This window comes from Zonotrichia albicollis, chromosome 10, assembly GCF_047830755.1.
Source record: "Zonotrichia albicollis isolate bZonAlb1 chromosome 10, bZonAlb1.hap1, whole genome shotgun sequence".
NCBI classification, from domain to species: domain Eukaryota; kingdom Metazoa; phylum Chordata; class Aves; order Passeriformes; family Passerellidae; genus Zonotrichia; species Zonotrichia albicollis.
The window spans coordinates 15,626,707-15,651,196 of record NC_133828.1 but is presented as its reverse complement, the minus strand read 5'-3'; the positions used below and the strand labels follow the sequence as shown (position 1 = coordinate 15,651,196).

Genomic DNA, 24,490 nt, shown 5'->3' with positions numbered 1-24,490 from the left:
TCCAAATAGAATAGTGCATGCTTGTTTGAAGAGTATGGCACCCAGTAATATCCTTCTGGGAAGGCAAGTGTTGCTGCCCAATTTAACAGAAGGAAAATAAAATCCTTTCGTGACAGAGTGCACTAATCCTTTATTCAAGCGCTAATTCCAAACCCACAAGAACAATTCTTTTCAGTACATACTAAAACTTGGAGTCCTAAAGTCTTTGTATGGTCTGTGCTACATAAGCCATAAATGCATCCCTTTTTTCATGGTAGTGGTGTTCCTTAGCACACCCTGCAAGTAAACAAAACTGAAAGTATTCTCCAAATGGAATTCAAGCCTGACTCTTTATTGACATTTTCCTGTCCTGCCTTTACTCAGCAGAAATCCTGGAGAAGCTTTAGAGCTGAGATGTTTAAATTGAAGACAGTTCCAACTTCCAGGTGTTTTCCTATTAAAAGGTGTGTGTTTATGCTGCTGCCCTCTTGATTAGGCATGGTTTCAGAAGGGTGGAAAAGCTTCCCAAAATATTCTGATAAGAATATTTCAGTGCAACTGTTGCCAAAAGCTGACACTAAGGCTGTCAAGTATGAAATGAAAATTAGAAAGTCATTGGACATTGATTTGAATTAACTCATAATGACCTGGTTTATGTTTTTGGCCTCTGGAAAGATGATTAGAACATAAAAACAACTTTCTGTGAAGGGCATAGGAATATTAATTAACTATTCATGTGAATATGAGCAGGAAATGTCTTCTGTTAAGGTCCTCAGGAAGCAATCACCTTGCTAAAAAGTTGAAGTAGACACTGGAATGGGATGGAAACACCAGAAGAGTCTAAAAAGGAAATGCTTGAATTTCAGAAGCAGGAACAGTGGCATATCTACATCGAAAGCTTTTTCAGCTTTTAAAAGTGTAACTTAATGATAAACTAGGAGATAAAGCAGCATATGGTATTGTAGATTGTGTCATGTTGGTGCCTCTGCAAACTGACTGAAGGTCAGGTGTAGGAGAGAGGCAATGAAATTCAGTGTTTTTCCATTTTAACACTCTTGGGTACCTCATATAAACATTTGTGTTGTCAGTGGCGCTGTAACAGTTGGTATGGACTGAAAATCTGTGATGTCATTGTGGCTGTGAGAATGTTATTCTTTGGATATACTTTGTAGGAATTAAAACCTGAAAATCACTATGTACTCCTGGAGATATCCTCAAGAACTAAAGAGGAAATTGGGGCTTATTTATGGGCTGCACCATAAATTGCATTTCTTCAGTTTCATTGTCTTTGCATTTGTTAGTGGATAAATAACTACCCTGAATGTAATGATAATCTAACTCCAAGGGCAAAGTTTCTAAACTGGATTTCTTTCTTCCATAGTATTCTAGCTTTGAGATGATAATGCTTTCAAGAAAGGGAGAGACAATAGAGAATTCAAATTCTGAAATAAACATGTAATTCTGATTATTTAAGTAGTGTCAAGCTTAGTTCCTTAAAAGCACCATCAGTTGTATTCATAGCTTCTTGTTTGAGGGATGTTACCTTAATTATTCTTCAACAGATTCCATGAAATAAGATTTTATAGAGACCATATACAGGCATTTTAGAATTCTATACATATGAATGCTTTATTCTGTGTTTTCGGTGGATTTTGATGTAGTTTTTATAGGATTTCTTTTTAAAACCTATATATTTCAGGAAAAAATAAAATGTTGAAATTAATTTTGAATATGTGTAATATTTAAAAGAAAACACATTATGGTATGTGAGCTACAGTATATTTTGAAGGAAAAAACCCAGCAGCTTTGAAAAGCAAGCCAATCTTTGTGGGATATTTCTGTTTAGATATTTGGCACTGAATATGCTGCTACTAGGAGGGTCTTTATTTGAGAGAAGAAAAGTTTGGAACTAATAGCCAAAACCTCTCTAATTGACCACTTGAAATTATAATATTGATTGAATGTTAGTCATGTTAGTCATTCTGCTCTTCTTTTATTCATGAGTTATATGGTGAAAACAAGTGTGCCATATAAATTTCTCCTTAAATGACAGTCCTTAAGGTTGAAGAATTTATATCTTATTAAGAGCATATCATTTTAGTGCTTGGAATGGATAAAAGCCCTTCGTTGGCAACACCAGCTTGAGATTTGATTCTTGTGCTGTATAATCCTGAAGACCTTCTGAAATATTTCCTTTATGTCACAATTCCCAACCAGAGCATTGGTGAGAGAGCTGTAAAAATCCAGGGGTATTGCTGCAGCTTCACTCTATAGAAATCTGGTAAATCAGCCCTTCCTGTGATCAGAGCATCTTTAATGGACTAAATGATGTTTTAGAAAAAGTACCTGCTTTAAAGTGATGAGAAGTTCTGATAGTGGGGAAGTTCTTACCTGCAATTTAATGAGATTTGTGCCTTTAGCACTTGGGGGTAGAATGGAGGGAGCAGGTGATTTGTAAGAGAAAGGGTGACTATGCAAACATTCAAAATCTGGATTTAGAACATTTCTGTCTTGTGCTTTCCTTCTCTGGGTTCAGATTATGGCTCAGGATCTCTAGAAGAAGCTGACAAATTCATTTCACAGGTGGTAAATGTGGCTTAGTTGCAGTAAAGTCAGTTAGCTTAACTTAAACTGCTGATGTGCGTTAAACGAACTAATCCAGCAGGATTTTGCATTGTTGTGGTGCTCTTGTGTTCTCCACTGCAAGCCTCCCCTGTGGGTGTTGTCAGATTGATGAGCAAGGAAATCATGAGCCAAGTTCTCATTTTTTTCCTAAATACTGCATAAAGCACCTATAAATGCTAAGATATTTAAAACTACTTTGGGAATATATGTTCTAAGAAACAAACATCTTTTGAAGGCGAAGTCAAGATTTTAAAATTTGTTTCTTTTGTGCAAGCCTCCTAGAAAAGAACATTCCAAATAATCACAAAAATAGAAATAAGTATGCATTATGAATATTGGAAAATGTGTGGCAATACACACACATTATATATATATATATATATATATATATATATATATATATAGTGTGTCTGTGTATGTGTACACCAACACATGTTGAGGATAGTGTTATGTGATGGGGCATGAATTTCTCAGTGTAGCATTGTAAAATTAAAATTTCTAGAAGGGCTATTGGGAAAAACTATTCTCAAAAACAAGAAAATTTATTACAGACTGCACAGGATATTTCCATATACAAACATTACTGCAGAGTCTATCTAATCTGAGGCTCACTGTGCAGCATTTTATTAGACTTCTTTTAAAACACGTAAGATCTTGAAAATGAAATCTTATTTCAAGACCAGCCAATGGTGCTTTTTTTGTGATAAATAGGAGAAGAACACCCTGGAATTCTCTTTCTAGCACAATTTCTAAAGATGTTGTGGCTGAAATTAGCAGGTGAGGTGCAAAGGTGGGCTGAACAGGTGCAGGTGCTCAAGAGCTCTGAGGCAGCAGCAGGGCTGACAGGGCTGCAGGCATTTTGCCTGGTTGATGTCTCTTTATTAATAATGCCCAAATGCTTAGGGAGATTCTGATTTCTCAAAGGTGAAATTTGCAACAACCTAGAAATTTCTGCTCTGTAATTCCTCACTTCTCTTTTTGATGATCCTTTTCTTTCTTTAAAGATAATATAATAATGGAAAGCTGATCTCTGTTTCTAATTAGTTTTATTTTTGGGTGTTCATTTAACAGTGCAAGATGGCAAACAATATGGCATTCCAAGAAACAAAAACAATTGTAGGTACATCTTTGGGGGTTTATTTAACCTGATTTTCCATGGTGTTAACTCCTTAGTAAAGGCATCTCACCCTAACAGTGTACCTTGAAGTTTTTCAGAAATGCATGATCTATAAAACAGGTTTCTCATTAGAACAATGACAAGGATGGGTGAAGGAGGCAGTTTTGTACTTTGATTTGAGACCAGTAGAGCTTACAATTCCTAGGGGTCACTGTTCAATATGAGGGACCTTTAAAGAAATTCATATAATTATTCTCTATTTACTCATATGGTATTTATTTGGATCATGTCCTTGGATATTTATCTAGGAAATTTCCTCTGATATGCATTTAGGTATTTTCCTTTGCTGTTTATTTTAAAAATGTATAGGCAATATTTTGTGTAGTGGCGCAGAATTGAATGTAAGTCACAAACATAATGTTCAAAATGGAATGGACAAATAACCTGAACAACCTTTTCCCCTGCTGTGCTAGTAAAGGTTTTGTACTCGGACAAAACTGAAATAAATACTGAAGATCTGCTGTAAAATGAGGTCTAGGACCTAAAAGTGCTTGCAGTAAAATATAAATTCAGTACAATCTAAATTATGTTCACAAAAACTTCTCTTACTCCAGATCTTCTTGCAGTCAAATTTCTTGTGCATCCTTGCTGAATTTCTCTTGGGAATTTGATCAAGCAACAAACTCACTAGAAAGACCAGCAGTTCAAACTGAAATGTCACCTTCTGTGCAGAAGCTAATGCTGATTCAATTTTAAGATAAACTGCCTGTTACATTAAAATAGCTGAGGGATATTTGGAGGAAGCAAAATACAGGATTTCAGCCAGGAGGAACAGTTGGCTGCAGCATCAGGTGCGTGATGGTTCAGAGCTCTTGGCCCTGTGTGGGAAGGGCAGAGGCACTCCTCCAGTGTGAAATAGCAAAGGTGGAGCTCTGAAGATGCAGCTTTGGAGACTGATTATGGCTGAGGATACTCCTAACCCGTCAGGAGACTCCTCCACTGCAGGTCATGGCAAAAAATTGGGGTTTTCTCATTTTGCGTGCAATGGATGCTGTTTGTGTTCCTTAATGGGCACCATAAGGATACAGCTCCTACACAGGGATTGTTCTCTGAAAGAGAAATTTCTATTTAATATAAAATAGAACAATTCTAATGAACACTTGGAAAACTTTCCAGGTGCAATTTGCTGTCTTTATCCTGATGCAGGGAAAAAGAGGAGCTGTTTAGTCTGTAGATACTATTTGAGCTGGCACAGTTGGGAAAAGAAAGGTATGCAAGCATCTATCCTTATTTATTGATAAATTCCTGTCCTTCATATTTTCTTTTCAGAAGTCATAGTAGTATTATAGCAACTTTAATCTGAATACTGTTTTGCTACAAAGTGGAAAATTTAAGGGAAATCTTGTTTGCAAAAATGGAAAACATTATTTAACAGAAGAGTTTTCAGTACTGAACCTTCCAAATGCAGCCAAGAATTGTTAACTCACTGCTGGATGTTTTATTCCTCTGTATTCTTTAAAAAATATGTGTTGTCTAAATTATGGTAATTTTTTTGGTGTGATGGATGATATTGAGGTATCATTCTTTTATTTTTGTTTGATTGTTATTTCAGGGAGTAGACTTTACATGTTTCTCCTTTTTCTCTTTTAGAATTATTCAGTTGTCCAGTCAAGAAACTTGGAAGGATTTTGCAACTGCTATGAGTGACTCATGGCAAATATTTGTTGTGGGAGTACTGAAAATAACCCATTTTGTATTGTATCCAGAAAGGAGTGGGAAGGCAGTGAAGGGAAGGAACTTTGACTGAAGGGAACTTTCCCTGAGGGGCAGAGTGCACTGATAAATGGAATTACTGTCTCAGAAAGGATATAAGGAAAATTACAAGCAGCCCACAGAGAAAGATGTATCACATAGAAAGCTAGATCTTAAAGGTTGAGGGACTATCAGACTTCAGCAATGTTGTAGTGTGTTGTTAAGTTTCTTGTGTTATTCCCCCAATTTATGTATTGTTCTCCCCTATTATGTGTAAAATGGTTTCGTTCCCCCTTTTCTTTCCCGCCACCGTTAGTCTGCCAGCTAAGTTGCTATAGTAACCGCTATTCATAGTTGCCGATATATAATGGCTCCTCCCCTGGCTTCCCTTATAAGTGAAAGTCGTTTCCTCCCTGGGTTAAGTCAATCACCCCCTTTCTCCTCCCAAGTTTCGAGAACCTTCTCCTCTCTGGGGGTTATGGTTGGCTGCCGCCCCAAAGCCCATCCTTTGCTTAATTTTAGTTGGTTATTTAGGTATGTCAATTATGTTTAGGACCTCAAAATATGTATTATTATTGGCTAGCTGGTTTTCCCTACCTTTTCCCCCTTTTTCCTTTAAAAACCCTGGGTAGCCCCCGGTTCGGCGCCATTTTGCTGGGTGTTTTCCCTCTTTGATGGTGCTTCTGTAATAAAACCGACAGCCTACCTCCAGCAAATGGTCGCTTCCTAATTCGCCTCACACTCGTGCCGCTCCGAGACACCTCCCAGCTCAGCCTAAGGCCAAAGACGCCGAAGGGGGCTGGTTTCAGATGTGCGGGGGTGCTGGCCTTCACCCCTCACTAGCTAGCCGGATCCCGGGACTCAGTGCGCCCTCGCACAGTGTGGCGCCCAACGTCGGGCCTGTAAAAACAGACCCCTCGGAGTTGGACTTTTAAGTTACAGTGGAAGCCGCACTACCCACAGGGGGGGTGCAGGCTCCGTTTTAGGGGCAGCGCTCCCTGAGGATTGGTACCGAGACTCCTTGCGCCCAGAGAGGACGGTTCCGGAGACGAAAATACACCGCCTGATTTCTCGTTTTGCTGCTATCACCACATTGGTAAGGTCGGGCCCTGCTTTGGGGACTTTTCCGATTTTACTCCCTTGCCTTTTTAAATTTCCCTAGGGTGCATGCCCTGCGTTGGGGACCCACCCCCACCCTATTTCCTTGACGCTCTTCTTCACCCCAGTGCTTTTTCATTTTATCTTTCCCGTGGACCCGGTATCCCCAGACTTGGAGTCCGGATCCACCACCCAAAACCTTTTTCCTTTACTGAAACCCCAGACTTGGGGACAGTAGGGGAGGCAGGGGCTAGTGGAAAGTGGCTTGTTGTTTTCAGTTGTTTTCAGGCAGGTGGTTGTACCACCAGAAGGATTTCCCTGCTTTCTAGTATCAGCAGTTTCTGTACTAGAAAGTGGCCATGGGTGCAAGTTTGGGAAAATCCCAAAAGGAGATTTATAATATTGTAAAGGGTTTACTGCTTGGAGATGGCCAGAAGGCCCCCAAGCAAGAATTAAAATTTTTAACTAAGTGGGTCTTTTCGAAGTTCCCTGAAGTTTCCCCAGAACTTGCAAAGCAGCCACGGTTTTGGGGAGCCGTTTTGGCAAAATTAGAAGGAGCAGTAAATTCCGGGGAGACAAAATTAGCGACTGTGACATTTTGGGCGAGCAGAGTGCTTATAATACTCAGCTCGTCAGGGGAACCGAAAAAAAGCCCTGCACGTCCCCGTTCCCCTCGTTTTGCTTCCCTTACCTCCCAGCCCTCTCCCTATTCACACAGGCAGGAGCCCTCGAAAGGGATTTTAAAGGCCAACAAAAAGCAGGGAAACCATTCTGCCCCTGCTCCCTCTCGACCTGCTCAGCCTCCCCGTCCGAGGAGCCCTAGTCAGGCTCCTCCTATATCCTCACCCTCTACCCCAGTTCTCAAGTCCCCAGTTTCAACCCCTAAGTTTGTTCGGTTTAGTAAGGAAATTCCACAAAGTATCTCCTTTACCGTCCAAGATGGCGGGGACCACGCGGTCTCTGCCGCCAGAGCTGCTTCTTCTTCCGCTAACCCGTTCCTCCCAAGCACCAACCCCTTCCTTCACCCTGACCACACCCCTTGCCCAGTTACTCCTCTCTCATACCCTCCCTCCGTCCCGCTCACTCCTCAGCACTCCGCCCCACCTTCAGCTCCTCCTCAAACCCCTCCCCCGGTTCAGCCCCCCACTCCCTTCCCCCCCGCTCCATTTTCGTTTTTCCCTCCGCCTCCGAACGCCGTCCGGGGGGCGGAGAAGGGTACTTTGCCGCGTCCACTCCCTTGCCTTACGTCAGCGCCAAACCCCGCCTCAACCTCCTCCAGTTTCGGTTCCCACGCCACCCCCCCCAGCTCTCACGCTTTGTGTTCAGAGGAGGGGGGGGGGGAAAGCCGGAAACTGGAGCAAGCTCCCCTATTAGAAGCCGCTCCTGTTACATATCATCTAGGGGAGGGGGGAAATGCACGGGCACAGTGGGTCCCTTTAGCACAGGTCCGAATAAAAGAGCTATGCAAAGCTCAGAAAGATTACTCCCGGGAGTCAGAATTCTTCCGGGGTTTGCTACATAATACCCTTGCTCAGGGAGATTTGGTACCGACGGATTTAAGGTCCCTCTTCTCTAGCCTGCTCAGACCCATGGAATTTAGGGTCTGGGTGAGGGAATGGAGGAGGGAAATAGTGGAAGTACTCCCAAGTTTTTGGGGGAACCTTACACTGTCCCATGACGCAGATGGGCAGTTAATTACCCAAGAACATCTTTTGGGTGAAGGACAGTGGGCTGAAGGGGCAAATCAAGCTAAAGCCTTATTCCCATCCCAGCTAGTAGAGACGGCCCGAGCAGCTGAGCGGGCTTTCTTTAAGTTAGAGGTAGTTACCTCCCAATGGGAAGATGCTGAGGTTTTGCAAGGAGTGCAAGAGCCATACATGGAATTTATCGAACGTCTATACAGATATGTGGAAGCGCAGGCGCTCGGAGAGGATGACAGGGAAAAAATGCTTGAGCGGATGGCTTATAGCAATGCCAACGCTGACTGCCGCAAGGCTATAAAAACTCTCCCTCGAAGTCCTAAGCCCACAGTAGAAGCCATGATAGATGTCGTAGTGCGTCAAGTTTCCCTGGCCCCAAGGCCTAAGAGAACATCTGTGCATTTTGCTGAATGCCCCGAGCAAGACTTCATAGAGGCTGAAGCTGCCCCCGTGGCCGGTCCTTCTGCTTCTGGGTCTGGCAAGAGGACATCAGCAACCCATCCCTGCCATCTCTGTGGCAAGGTGGGGCATTGGATGCCTCAGTGTCCCATGCGCCAAGACTACATGGAATGGAGGCGGAAGCGGGAAAAGGAGGAGAATCAAAAGAAAAAAAACTAGACTTGGAGCGCAGCCCCTCCCTGCGCGAAGATAGAAATGTGGCGGGCTGTTTTCCATCATCCGGGGAGAGTAGAAACGAGGGAGAACCGCCGCACGTCTTGCCGGAATTGACGCACCTATCAGTTAGGAAACACTTTACCTGTGATATTCCGCCCAAACCTGCATTTAACACCATGTCCTCTGTTTCCCCTTACAGGCTGCAGCTAACTAAGAGCATTTACCTCCCTAACAGTAATTTACAGCTGGTGACTGTCGACTTGCAACATCCGGGTCACTGGAGGGAAATTGGACGTTGCAGGTGGACCATTGTCGGGGACACAAAGCACACACCGCGAGACATCCGTATCGTCCCTGGTCTGATAACTACCGACCAGGACCGCTTTGCGGTAGGGCTGTACTGTGTCCGACCCCCGTTTTTCCTCCCTGAGGGACAGGTCATTGCCCAGGCCATTTCTGTTCTAGATAAAGACCATTGGACGAGACCGAAGGAGAAGACCTCACCTCCGACCGTTGCCTGGACACAGTTAGTAGGGAAGGAGAAGCCCCGCCTGACATGTCAACTTTCATTGGGCGAGGACAAGAGAATAGTGAGGGGTCTTTTGGACACGGGTGCAGATGTGACGATCATTCCCTCCCGGGAATGGCCGCCGACTTGGGGCTTGCAAAGCGCTGCGGGCACAATTTCTGGTGTTGGGGGCCTTCAATTGGCAAACCGATCAAAGAGCATTGTACAAATTAAGGGGCCCGACGGGCAATTGGCGTCTATACGCCCGTTCGTTTTAGATTACACAGAACCCCTCTGGGGAAGGGACCTATTGGCCCAGTGGGGAGCCAAGATCGATCTCCCGAAGGCTCCCCAGGTTTTTCGGGCAGTGGCCACTGAGGAGCGCCAGACCTGGAAACTGAATTGGCTTTCAGATAAACCTGTAGAGGTCAAACAGTGGCCACTTAACAAGCAAAAACTAAAGGCGCTCAACGAGCTCGTTCAGGAGCAACTATTGAAAGGCCACCTAGAAGAGACCATGTCACCTTGGAACTCCCCAGTGTTTGTCATCAAAAAGCCTAATAAGGATAAGTGGCGGCTTCTGACCGACCTTCGCCAAATTAATGAATTAATAATTGACATGGGTTCGCTTCAGCCAGGGATGCCCTCCCCAGCAATGCTCCCCCAAGATTGGGAATTAGCTGTGATTGATATAAAAGATTGCTTTTTCCAAATTCCCCTTCACCCAGAGGACGCCCCGCGATTTGCATTCACAGTTCCGTCCATCAACTGTGAGTCCCCAGCCAAGCGCTATCATTGGCGGGTGCTCCCGCAGGGCCTCAAGGTCAGCCCTGTGATCTGCCAGTGGTATGTCGCTTCGCTGCTGTCACCCATTCGTACAGCCCTCGGGGATGCCGTCATTGTCCATCATTATATGGATGACATCCTTCTGTGTGCGCCCGACCACAGTTTGCTTGCCCATGTGCTTGACCTGACAACCAATGCGTTGGCTGCTGCAGGGTTCGAGCTCCAGCAGGACAAAATTCAGCGGGTGCCACCTTGGAAATACCTAGGCCTCGAAATCACAAAGCGGACAATTGTGCCGCAAAAATTGGCAATTCGGACAAAAGTCCAGACCCTAGCAGATGCCCATCAACTGTGTGGGTCTTTAAATTGGGTGAGACCCTGGCTAGGCATTTCAACTGAAGACCTAGCCCCCCTCTTCAATTTGTTGAAAGGGGGAGAGGAGCTTAAATCCCCTAGGACTCTTACCCCAGAGGCACAGGTAGCTCTGGAGAAAATACAAAAGGCTATTTCAACCAGACAGGCCCACCGATACCATCCGGGCCTGCCCTTCAAATTTATTATACTGGGAAAATTGCCACACCTGCATGGCATAATACATCAATGGGATGATAGTCTGGAGGACCAAGGCTCAGAGAACAAACTCTTAATTATAGAGTGGGTCTTCCTGAGCCACCATAGGTCCAAAAGAATGACACGGCCACAGGAGTTGGTGGCCGAACTGATTCTCAAAGCAAGATCGAGGATCAGAGAGCTTGCAGGCTGTGACTTCTCATGCATACATATCCCAATTAAATTAGAATCGGGCCAATTTAAACTAAAGACCTTTGAAGAACTGCTGCAAACTAATGAATATCTTCAGTTTGCACTCGACAGCTACACTGGGCGCATCGCAGTAGATCAGCCGGCCCACAAATTATTCAATTCAGAGTTTAAATTTTCATTGAAGAAGGTTCAGAGCAAGAAGCCACTGGATGCTGTGACAGTTTTTACTGACGCGTCTGGAGCATCCCACAGGTCAGTGATGACTTGGAAGGATCCTCAGACTCAGCAGTGGGAGACCGATGTTGCTGTTGTAGAGGCCTCTCCACAAGTTGCTGAGTTAGACGCAGTCGTCAGAGCTTTTCAGAAATTCCCTGGACCTTTCAATTTGGTCACAGATTCTGCATATGTTGCAGGTGTAGTGTCTCGAGCTGAGTCAGCTGTTCTTCAAGAGATCACTAATAAGAGATTATTTGAATTGCTGAGTAGACTCGTCAAGTCAGTCTCCAACCGCGAACATCCATTTTATGTCATGCATGTGAGATCACACACAGATCTTCCTGGGTTCATTGCGGAGGGTAACCGTCGCGCCGATTCTTTGGCCGCGGCTGCTGTTTCGCAGGCCCCCCTCCCAGATGTGTTCAGTCAGGCTAAAATCAGCCACCAACTGTTCCATCAAAATGCCCCTGGCCTAGTTCGTCAATTCAGTCTGACGCAGGAGCAAGCCAAGGCGATAGTGGCCACATGTCCCCAATGCCAGCAAGATCAAATGCCTACCATAGCCTCGGGGGCTAATCCCCGAGGTTTGGTAAGCTGCGAGCTGTGGCAGATGGATGTAACGCACATTCCATCTTTTGGTCGATTGTGTTACGTCCACGTCTCAGTAGATACCTTCTCCGGAGCGATCTATGCTTCTGCCCACACAGGTGAGAAGGCAGCGGATGTTCAGAAACATCTGCTTCAAGCATTCGCTGTCTTGGGCATCCCTAGGACTTTAAAAACAGACAATGGCCCCGCGTATGCTTCCAAGGAGCTGCAAAGCTTCCTGCAGCAATGGGGAATAGTGCATAAAACCGGCATCCCCTATTCCCCGACAGGCCAAGCCATAGTAGAAAGAGCCCACCAGAGCCTTAAGAAAATCGTGTCCCGGCAACAACCGGTGATGAAGGCAGAAACCCCCCACGTCAGGCTATCAAGGGCATTGTATACACTCAACTTCCTGAATTGCTCTTTTGACAGCCAAAACCCTCCGGTGGTCCGACATTTCGGCAGTCACCAGCAGCTGCAGCCTAAAGCCAAGCCACCGGTTCTTGTAAAGGACCCGGAGACCTGGCGGACGGAGGGTCCTTTTGACCTGGTAACTTGGGGGAGGGGATATGCCTGCGTGTCCACTCCCTCGGGTCCCAAGTGGGTACCATCTAAATGGGTCAGGCCTTTCGTCCCGAAGCAGGGGACCAAGAAAGAAGAGGTACCACAGGTCCGGCAAGCATGCTGGCGTCAGCGGAAGAAACTATCCCATCAACCCTCCTCATTCTCTCCGGATCTCACCTCAGTAACTGAAGAACCCTCTCATCCAGCTTCTCCTCCACCCCTTGACCTTTTACACCACCTTTCCTCCTTTTCCCTCCCAGCTCCAAACACCACCCCCCGTATGTTTTATCTAAATTGGTTGTTTGGGGAAGAACCATGTCTGTGAATCCTGCATACTTTTACGACTTTCCTTTCGTTTCAGTTTTATCTCCCCGAATTTTCACCTCCCCGAATGGCATCCGAAACGACAACGCTGGCTCCCAACCCTTGTTTGTTGTTGACCGTGCTGATGACCTGCGGATTCCTTCTGCCACCTGTGGAGCCGTGGGTCATTCCCCAGCCAAAAATCAATGTCTGGCGTGCTTTGGCCCAGTCATTAGGACAGGACCATATATGCCTCGACACCGGCGCAACAGAGGACCCAATGTCGTCTTGCCTTGTGGGGATCCCTTTCTCCCCAGACGAGTTCCCCTCTGCCTTCCAGTCTGCCCTTTCCCCTGTTTTGGCGAAGAGCCTAACTTTCCTTCCCGGTTTTGAACCCAGTAATGCCTGGAGAGACGGAGTGGCCAGACTGAATCCTGCGCCCTCCGAGCCCACAGAGCTGCACCTACTCGGTTCAACCAACTCCTCAATTTGTTTTCAGTTCGAATTTACTTTTGCCCCCATATATAAAGGCAGTGAGGTGGTCCGACAGACAAAGAAACAATATCAAGCGAGCCAGTGGTGCCGAGCTGTTCTGAAAATCGTTGGCCCCACCAATACCAAGCGGACCCCTTACGCCCTTCCCAGAGGGGTGTTTTTGATTTGTGGTGATCGAGCGTGGGCAGGCATCCCCTCTGGTCTGATCGGAGGGCCGTGCACATTTGGCCGGCTGACGCTGTTTACCCCCAACATCACCCAAATTATCAATTGGAAAAAGACTAACGTAACATCCAAATTGGCTAGATCCAAAAGAGATCTTAAAGATCTCTCTGAAGATTGTGATGATAAAGTTACCCATTGGTCTCATTCTAAATCCGTCGCCTTTACCATTTTATTGCCATGGTTATCGGTGGCGAAATCTCTGGGTGAATTGGGCCGCCTGGAGTGTTGGGTGGTTAAACAAGCCAATTATACTTCAGCCGCATTATACGACCTCCTTAAAGACGAAGAAATTACAAGGAAGGCAACGCTCCAAAACAGAGCAGCAATAGATTTCCTATTGTTGCTCCATCACCATCACTGTGAGGAGTTTGAGGGTCTCTGTTGTCTGAACCTGTCCTCTCGGGCCGAGGACGCCAGACACTCCATCAAAAAACTCCAAGACCTCGTCCATCAGGTCAGGCAGGAGACATCAGACTGGCTGGGAGACATATTCAAGGGTTGGGGCCTTAGCGGGTGGGCCAGTTCTGTGCTAGAATCGGTTTGTAAAGCTGTTTTGAGTTTGATTGTATTTTCCGTTTTAATCGTACTGATCCGTAGTTTGATCCAAAGACTAATAGCTAGAGCCACTTCGACGACTGTCAATCATGCTGCACTCTCTCGGGAAGAACATTTCGAGCTGGAAGACCTCTCCTCAGAAGCCGGAAGAGCTTCAGACGAAGAGGGGCCCACCGAGCTGCCTCAAGAACAGATGTGGGCTAGCGAACTCCAGCTTGAGGAAAGCAAAGATTGGCAAGACAATCTGCAGACACCTGCTTTTTGAGTTGCTTAGACGAGCTAAAATTTTTATTTTATTTGATAAGAAACGGGGAGGTGTTGTAGTGTGTTGTTAAGTTTCTTGTGTTATTCCCCCAATTTATGTATTGTTCTCCCCTATTATGTGTAAAATGGTTTCGTTCCCCCTTTTCTTTCCCGCCACCGTTAGTCTGCCAGCTAAGTTGCTATAGTAACCGCTATTCATAGTTGCCGATATATAATGGCTCCTCCCCTGGCTTCCCTTATAAGTGAAAGTCGTTTCCTCCCTGGGTTAAGTCAATCACCCCCTTTCTCCTCCCAAGTTTCGAGAACCTTCTCCTCTCTGGGGGTTATGGTTGGCTGCCGCCCCAAAGCCCATCCTTTGCTTAATTTTAGTTGGTTATTTAGGTATGTCAATTATGTTTAGGACCTCAAAATATGTATTATTATTGGCTAGCTGGTTTTCCCTACCTTTTCCCCCTTTTTCCTTTAAAAACCCTGGGTAGCCCCCGGTTCGGCGCCATTTTGCTGGGTGTTTTCCCTCTTTGATGGTGCTTCTGTAATAAAACCGACAGCCTACCTCCAGCAAATGGTCGCTTCCTAATTCGCCTCACACTCGTGCCGCTCCGAGACACCTCCCAGCTCAGCCTAAGGCCAAAGACGCCGAAGGGGGCTGGTTTCAGATGTGCGGGGGTGCTGGCCTTCACCCCTCACTAGCTAGCCGGATCCCGGGACTCAGTGCGCCCTCGCACACAGCAATAATTGTCAAGAGAAAAACACAATTGTATTTCAGGAGGGAAATTAAAACTGGTTAAATGATATTTTAGTCATAAGATAAAATGATGAGTTCATGTTTGAACAATAAGGGTGAGATTGGAGCTGATCAAGATATTGTGCCTGAACTAAAGGAATACATTACCTCAGTTTCCAGCCAGGGTAATAATGTGGAGCACGAGGATGGAGGCAGGAAAACTGCTGAAATGAAAATAAGCATATCTGGACAAAATAGGAAATTAAGTGTCATAACAAGGATGAAGAAGATATAGACAACTTCTATTCCAGAATACTGAAACTGCAATAAAACTGCTCTTTGAAAAAGATAAAAAAATTAAATAAATCTATCAAACTGGATATAGTATTAGATAAAAATTTACTGAGGTAGGGATTTATTGGTCTGGCTTATTGAAACCTGTAATACTATAACAAATACTCCAAGAAAGAAAACTTAAAGACTGCAGTAAAAGATGAAAAGAGAATTACTGGAAGCTGATGATACAAGACTGCATGGATTGTAGATTGGACAGAAAATTAAAAAGTATGAATCTCATGCCAAAATACTTGACCTGCATTTTTCTGCTGAGATTGACTCTACCATCTAATAATATCATCAGGATACAAATCTGAAGAGAGGAATTCATTACCTAAGTAATGCACTATTTCATGTATACCTTCTCCCCCCATGTCTTTTAAATGATCTTAGGCTGAAAAAGAAATAGGGCCTTAATATAGTTACATTTATGAGTTGTTCTTATGGTTTGCAACTGTAGAACATAAATTTGTTCTACATTTTACTACTGAAACTCTTTAGTTATTAAAATTATTTTAATTTTTCCAGGCTGTACTTATATATTTTTCTTTAGCACAGAGGGAGTTGTAGTTCTCAGAGCTGTGCTAGTCTGCAATTATTAATTGATGCAATAATTAGATTTTTTTTTGGGTCCCCATGTCAGTTTAACACGTATGAAAAATAAAAGTAGTTTTCTGGGGATTTGTAGAACAAGTGTAGTACATAACATGCAAAAGCTATTTTACTTTTTTTTTGTCACAAAAGGTGGTTCCTCTCCAAAGGGAACAATTAGCACTCTTGTAATACAGAGCCAAGAGTAAGTCAGGCTTTTCAAACAGAACACAGCTGACTGCTGGAATTATTGTAGGAAGTATTTTCCAATTTTGTCCTCTTAGTTTATTATTAAATCCACATTTTTTGCAGGAAGCTTTACTTTTCTTCAGAAAGAGAAAACCAAAGGAGTGTATTTTCTTGATTATATCTCTTCTCTTTTATGCTTGATCTTACAAACACTGATTTTCCTTGTTTTGCATTACAGCTTTTCTGTTTTAAATAGGCTTGTGGATTTTGTTTCTCTCAGAAATTAAGGTTTTAGTAGTCAGAACAAATCAAAAGAGGGTTTAGCTGTCTGATAGTACGCAACTCTCTCCTTGGATATTTCATGTACCCAAGTGCTTATGGTACCTTGGCATGTTGTATTGGGCACTCATGGATTTAAACCCGTGGGGAGTGCTGTGTCTCCAGCACATCAATGCTTCTCCCAGGCTCTCATTCCAGAGCTGCTCCTTTAACCATTCCATTTGCTTTGAGCTGCTGCTTGTTTGTTTGAGAGGCTCCAGCATGAGCCACTGCAGTGAAACATTTTCAGTTGACCTTAAACCACATCACTCCTCATTACTCCTTTTTCCTAAATATGTGGTATTTTATTTCTAATTGTGCTCAGTGTTCAAAGAGAGCCTAACTCTGCCAACCACAACACTTCTTCTGCACACATTGTGCTGCACAGTGCAAGGCTCTGGTCCTGCTGGAGCCACCACCACGTGGCAATTAATGGTCCCATGGTGTTGCCTCAGAATTTGCTAAAAGGTGGGCTCACAAGGGCCCAGGACTGAGATATGGCGATGCACAGCTAAATATTTAATCTGCTCAATAGTTCATGCCTGCTGCAGAGCAATGGTTGTCAAGCAGACTCACTGCAGAGCAGAACTGCTGGACACTTCCAGTATATTCCTGGCATTTGTATTCATTTCAGCTCTCTGCACAATTTTTATTGCATTGTCACCTGCTGTTTTTCAAATGACAATTTATTGGTAAGAAATTCATGTCCTGCTAAGCACCATCTCTCTCTCTCTTCCTCCTCCACACTTGCACAACTTGTCATTTTTTAATGTATCTTTTGATGTAATTTATAAGTTACATGTACATGTTGGGGAGAGACAAACTGAAGTGGCTACAAAGCAGCAGCTGTAGCTGCAGCTGTTTCTTTCCTTGTTTACTGTTGATTTTTAATCTAGTGAAGTTTAACTCAAAAAATTGACAAATTAAATTAAATCTCTGTTAATGAATGCTGTATACTTACTTTCTAGTTCAGAGGGGTACATAAATATTCAAGCACATATTTTAAATTACTACCATGCATTACTTTTTAATTAATGACTCTGCAGCTGTTTAAATTTGAAACATCAGGTTCATGATTGTTTGATAGAAAAGTGTTATCTTCAAGAGAGAGATCAATACACAAACAAGATTACCCAAACCCAGTATATCAGCCTGCTGGTGGAACCAAAGTGGCAGCTGGTGGCTGGGTTGATTAGCAGTGTTCACAAACCATGACTCCAGAATGTGTGTGAAAAGGATGAAGAAACCATCCACAGGGCAGATGACCAAACAATTAAAACAGGTTTTGTTTTTTGTTTCCCTCTGAAAGAAACCCAGATGAATATTGAATTGATATCTGTTAGACAGAAGGGGGACCATGTGGAAACAGGAGTTTGTGTTTTTTACCATATGTGCACAGAGGGACAGCTGACAAGGTGCTCACAGGATCTCTGTGTAAAGCAATCTCTCCAGTCATGTTTTCACTCAGTCATTTATACAGGATTACTATTTCCAGTGTCTGAATAGCAAGAGAGTATCAGGGAAAATTCCAAGTAAAATACAGATAACTTACAAATAGCCAAGTTGGAGGGGCTGTTATCGATTTAGAAAAATCTTAGGAAACACTTTTGTTTTGTGTTTTCCTAATTCCACTTCCCATGCAAGTGCAATTCCAAAATTCTTATACTCATATGGGAGATTGCCACAGCCCTCATGCCAACCTAGGTTTTAGTGGAAACTGTATCCAAGTAACTCAAATATCAATAGTTTTCTGCAAACAGTGAGAAATAGGAAAAATTATTAAATCTGTTAATGTACATATGTAGTATTTCTATTCTTCCTGGATAAGATGCTGTGAAAATTGAACAAACCATGAAACTGCAGTTGCCTGTTCAACCGCCATGCAATGTGTGTCAAGTGAAGAGGCATTGGTCCCATTGTCACGAGCTTGCAGAGATTCTATGGCCCTGCCAAATCTGTGATGCCTCCAGTTTTCAAAACAAAATTCTGGACAGATAAATATTTGCATTCCTACTATAAAGAAAAAGATGGCCTAAGCGTTCCTGTGGTATTTATTTTGCTTGCTGCATTTATTTCAGTTGAGTACAAAACTGAGGAGAAGGAATGGGATGTAGATTTTGGGGATCCAACCCGCATATCCATCCATACCATAGAGAGCATGAGACCATGCAGAGGCTGAAGCTTTTGGTTTTTGGCTTTATAGAATTAAAATCCATTCCATTTTCTAATACTGCTTAGACACAACTCTCCAAGCTACCTGCAGTCTATAACACGGGATTCTAAAGGGACTGAGTAAATGTGAATTGAAGTAGGAGAATTTGAGTTTGGTTTATTACAAAATATTAATGGAAACCAGCTCATTTAAGAATTTGCATATCATTAGACTAGTGCTTTCCTCTGGGCAATAGCCTGATTTTGCTGTGGATTAATAGCACAGGCAGCCTTTGCCAGTTTATCTCTGTTCCAAGCACCCCAGGTTGGATGAAACACCAGTCATATGCAGAATTATAAATCAGTACTCAAACATCTTCAATTTAAAAAGCCTAAGTTAACTTTAAATTTAAGTAATGCACTATTCTTTTTAGAGTTAGAATTTGAAAAGGGGAATAACATGATACAGTCCAACAATGTAATGTGCATCCCAAGAGGAATTGCACAAAAATTTAAATTGTGGATTAAGGCAATGTGATGAATTGTTTAGGTGCCTGTGTTCCATCTCTCTGCAGCTGTGTGGGTTAGATGGCAATTTCTATCTTCTGATTCAGCTGCTGATTCCTATGGCTTAAAGTGTGAATTTAGCTACAGTTTTTCTCATGTGGATCAGCATGAATCACCAGCATGAGTAAATTATTACTTATGGCAGAAACACTCCAATTATCTACTGTGTGAGCTAAATATTTAATAATATCATCTGCCAGTAAGGACTGCTGTATCCTCACTGTGGATTAGCCTAGAAAAATTAGGATATATGATGTTGGTTCATTGGATAAATTCACAGATATAACTTAGTTTCACAGCATCCTATCTGAGCACAAAGGTAAAACAATTACTTCTTAAGAAATTAAAATTAAACTGGTAAATCTACAGACATTGCACAGCAGATACCAGGTATATTAATTTGCTGGAATAAATGTCAGTATGCTTATTCCTTTTTCTGTACCAAAATTATCAGTAGCATCTTAATATTCATTAAAAGAAACAGAGAGAACAGGAAACTGATAATTCTTGGCTTAGGTGAAGTAGATAAGAATTTTCCTAGATTATAACCAGTGAGATTTAATAATCTGATTAGTTTGCCCTACCCTTACACCAATTACAGGGAAAGTGTCATGCGTTGAACAACACTGAAATCAGTCTGAAAGCATTAAGCCTTAGACTTTGGTAATATTTTGTTTCAGAAGTATTATTTTTGCTCTACAGGCAAGAAACAATCCTTAGAACCACAAGGTGGGAATGGTTATATGTAAGGCTATATCTTAAATGTAACAAACAAAGTTTAAAATTACTTTATTTGACTGAAGTAATCAGTACTAAGATGATATAGAGTTTTTATAACCTTGTCATGGAGAGATAGGATGTGTCTTTTAATACATGAAAAATTACTCTGCCCTGGTTTGGTAATAAATGTTATAGTTTTGCTGTTTTCTTGGGATAGCTCTGCTATAAATGCTTTCAGCTCACCTTAAGCTATTAAAAAAATTATTGTCTTCCACGGTTGGTAATCAACCCTGAGATTTCCTGCAGCTTTGGAACATATCACACAGAGTGGAAATTTGATCACATCCACCTGGGGTTTGCTGCTTCTGCAGGTATGGATACAGGCAGTAAGGCCACAGAGAAAGGGAACCCTGGGTACCTTTAAGGGAAGAAATATTTCTGGTTTGTTTGTTGTGGTAGGGTGTCCCCCACAGTGTCCCTTAGGTGCTATGTAGCCCTTGACATGCAGCTGTAGTCTTGTTTCAATTTTTTTAAGCTTATTGATGTTTACATTCTTGTAGCAAACTTTCTTACACACTTTCTGTAAATAACTTATTGTTCTGCATTCTTTTATAGAAGAGGAGGAATTTGATAGACTGTTGGTTTGTCCAGTATCATTGGAAAGGTGGCACTTTCACCCTCCAATCCACTGCCGCTTTTGGAAAACTATAAATGTAGGAGTCAGAAAACAAACTTCCCTTTTTTCTTCACCTTGAGAGCAGCAGTGTGTGCACTTGTGTTGCTTCGTGTCCTGTAGTGACACCATAGTTCAAGATGAGCCCAAGCTCCAAACTCTGTGCAAACTTGCTGTGTTGGTTTTGCACTGGCCTTGCAGCAGCCCAGCTTCCTCTGGCTCACTGAATCCATCAGCCTGCTGCAGCACAGAGTGCCCTCAACACAGCTGAATTAGTTGAAAAATTCAAATGATTAGTTCTGTTTACAGCAAAACCAGCAGAGTCTTGCCCTTGGTATGGCTCTGAGTTCCCAGTGAAAAACAAGATTGATGATTTTGTAGAAAGGTTGAGTGTCTGAACAGAAGGGGTGGCCTGTACAGACAGTCATTTTAAGGAATATCTCTTCTGCAGACCAAAGCACATATCTAGGTTCTTTTACTCAGAAGAATTATTAGCTTGTTCCTGGAGTGTAGTTATTTGTTTGGAATGTGACTGAACATACATTAAATGTGATACCTGCCAGTTTCAGGTCCCTGCTGGGTGTTCACAGCCCTCAGAGGCTTGGAGTTATGGCACAGATACTGAAGTGAGAGGTGTGTATTATTTCTCCATGAGGCTCTTCTGATCCAGTGTGATGACAGGAACATTAAATTAAATTCTCCTCTCACTTTCAGTTTTCTGAGCTGTTTGAGAAACCTCAGTTATTGTTCAGAAAATTGGGGCTCAGCAGACAAGAAGCAGCTACAACACAAGAACATGCCAGAAGGTTATTCAAAAGGAAGCTTGTGATGGAGGATTTTATTATTATAAAGTACTTGCCTCAGAGATTTTTCTCAGCTCTCAAAGTGGCAAAAAAAGGGACTTATGCTTGAGTTCATCCAAGGTTAAAAAAGGACAGCTTTGTGCACTTTATTTGCAAATAGTCTTCTTTTCCAGCTTGAAATTTGGTCAATAACCCCATTATTTTTTTATTGTGCCCACTTTATGCTTTTACTCATACTTTCTGTTTAAAGTGCTGTGTGGAAAGACTGCTACTTATTTGGAAAACTACATGGAATGGAAGTGTGGTAGTCCAAACTCAAAGGTTATTTTTAAACTAATGAATACATGTATTTTCAAACTACTGGTTTCACAATATCTGGCACAGTTACACAGAGAATTTCCAGTAAGCAAGTTGCACTGGTGTCACAAACTGTAGTTGTATGTGGGCATCAAAAAATTTCCAAAGCAAAAAGTCTCTTCTGTAAACTTATGCTCCATAGCAAAAACATTTTACTACCATTACAAGAATATGACTTGTGGAAAAGCTGTTAACACATATCTGGAAGAAAAATTTGCTCTTTAAAACTGAAGAAAAAAAATTAGTGCTAAAGGAATTTGAAAGCTTAAGTGCAGCAATACATCATCCAACTTGCCTGCATAGTCTCCTTATTTAGAGAGGGAAATTAGAAAAAAAATAGATCAGTGTAAACAGAAAGATGGGAATTCTCATTTATTTCATGCAGAAAGTTTGTAGAGTCATTGCCAAAAGCATTGTGGGCATAATTCTGTCTATCTTTTGTGATCAAAAAATGTAGGCACTTCAGTGAGATTTGCTGGCTCGCAGCACAGGGCAGAATCTGCAATTGTATAATTTGAATTTAAATAGCAGATATTTTAATCTTTGTGCATTAATGGTTCAAGTTTTTTTCAGAACCAAGACAAAATGTGTCATTTTCCCAATTAACTTGAAGGACCAGCAATTAAAACAGTCATAGAGCTTATGGGAGGAAAAAGGTGTTGTCTCACAGGGTGTTTTGGGACTGGGAGAGTCATACCAGCAGGGATTCTGGCATTTCCTTTGATATGTTTGTTTTGTTTGCATTTAAATACATTTTAAACAACCTATTTTTTCTATACATAACTATGTTTTTCAGTTTGGGCACTGGGAGGTGAATAATGGGCTGAAATTAAGCCGCTTTTCTATCCTAAGCTATCTCTTTTCAGTCATAAATTGCCTTTTTGTGTATAGCAGTTCTATATAATTTGAATAGTTTGTTTTCTGTGCATGACTGTTTGCACACGTTTTGTAGGTCAAAAAATTCAATTTTTTCCTTTTTTTATTTTGTTCTAAATTTGAATTCATGTGCAAGCCCTAATCTTTTATGTTGTTCTGTGTTCTTGGGATACACTTGGATATGTTCTCTCACTGACTTAATGGGAAAAGTTCAGCTTGAAAAGTGGGAGCTGCCCACACATCAAACTTTGCCCTTCAGGCAGGCAGTGTGAACACAGCCTTTTTCAACCTCCTGAAAAGGCTATTTTCACAATCACAGGAAAGAATGAAACCAGCACATTGGGGTATTTTTCTTATATTTCACTCATCCAACTTGCACGTAAGTCAGAAGAAATTTTCCCTTGTGAATTTGACAGATTTTTTTTGTTTCCTTTAGGACTGGTTTTCTCTTCTTAACCATGTGTAAATACTGTTCTCTAACTCTTGACTTAAAAGGTGTTACATTTCTTATTTAAGCTGTGGTGCTATTTTCAGAGAACTGGAATAAGTGCTGTGTTTGCTTATGAGTTTGTGTCTGCTTAAATAAGTTTGAACTCATTTAAGAATATCCCAGGCTGATGTATTTTCAGAAATAATAGAAATGTATTAGAAAAACAGTTGCTGTTTTGGAACAAGGCACCAATCTGCCTTGTTTTATAGAAGGACTTGGCTTGGAAAGGACCTTAACGCCCTTCCAGTTCCAGCCCCCTGCCATGGGCAGGGACACCTTCTGCTATCCCAGGTTGCCCCAAGCCTGTCCAACCTGGCCTTGAACACTTCCAGGGATGGAGCAGCCAGAGCTCCTCTGGCCAACCAGTTTCCTGAATGTTTCTCAGGAGTCTGATCTACTTCTCTTCTTGAAGACGTTTTTTGCACCTTTTGTGTGTTCTGTCAGCAGCTTAAATTGATGCAATAACTCTCTGTAACCTAAAGTATTTATATTTTTTTAAGGTTTTGCAGCTCTTAAGGCAGAGTAGAAACAAGTCTCCTCTGAAATAACAGTACAACTAGGCAAACTCATAGAGTAAACCTCTGGCTGCCTTAAAATAAATAAATAAAATAATTAAATAAAACTGCAAAATGGAGAGCTGCATGGTGGTGCTGATGAGCCAGTTGAGTGCAGTGTTTCAGCACTTGTGTGCTGCAGGTGAACTTGATGACTTAAGGCTTTTCTCAGGCTTGCAACTCTTCAGCTCTATACAACTTTTTCCAGTAGCCCAAGACAATGTTGGTACAAACCAATCCTTATAAAACTGCTCTAAAATATTTCTGTGTGCCCCACAAATAGGACAGCAGCTTAACTGTCTCATACAGATTTCCACCAAAATCTGGCCCTGAGATTAGCTCAGCTGGTTAAAGCATGGTGCTACTAACAGGAAATTTGTGAGTTTTTGTGTATGGGCTATTCACTTAAGGGTTGCACCTGATGATCCTTGGTAATCCTTCCAACTCAGAACATTCTGTCATTCTCTTCTGTACCAGCTGGGCTGTGTTTGTGGGTTTGAGCTTGAACAGCAGCTCCTGAAGTCCCTACCAGTTAGAGGAAAGAGAGCTCCATTTGCAGTCCTGGAATTTCATTTTCATGGCCTCTCAGCAATATTGTTCAGTCTCACTGCACACAGTACATGTTCCTTTGAGAAACAGGCTGTAAAAGCTTCACCGCAGATTCTCATCCTCTAGTGTGAAAGCTGGTCTTTCAGGTTTTTATTATGTTGCTTCTGTGTCTTGCATTGAAGTTGAGTGATTGCTGAAATCCATTTTTATTAAATCTTGTGGTGTTCTCTAGAGCCAGGTCCCTGGATTTTCCTGCCTGACCTCTTTGTAAGTTGTTATCTGGAACATTTAATAGTAGTCAATGGTTTTTTCCCTAGTTTTTGCAAAGGGGTACTTCATCCAGCTTCATTTAGCTTCCCATTTGTTTTTGCTTACAGAAAATAAATTTTTATCCTTGCTCAGCTTTAAATTAGGACTAAACTTGTTAAAGCGACTGCTTA

At 42.3% G+C, this 24,490-nt stretch overlaps 1 protein-coding gene across 5 annotated transcripts in view; it reads left to right on the top strand.

Annotated features, from left to right (window-relative positions):
- The window catches only part of TFPI (tissue factor pathway inhibitor), a 132,447-nt gene that overhangs the window by 34,077 nt on the left and 73,880 nt on the right, over positions 1–24,490 (top strand). For 2 of the 5 annotated variants that reach the window (XM_074548166.1, XM_074548164.1), the window contains exon 1: positions 22,768–22,836. The exons of the other annotated variants lie outside the window; for them this stretch is intronic. In XM_074548166.1, coding sequence (XP_074404267.1) covers positions 22,783–22,836 — 54 coding nt within the window. In that variant the 5' untranslated portion in view covers positions 22,768–22,782. Of the gene's footprint in view, positions 1–22,767; positions 22,837–24,490 lie in introns of those variants that run through there. 5 annotated transcript variants of the gene reach the window in all.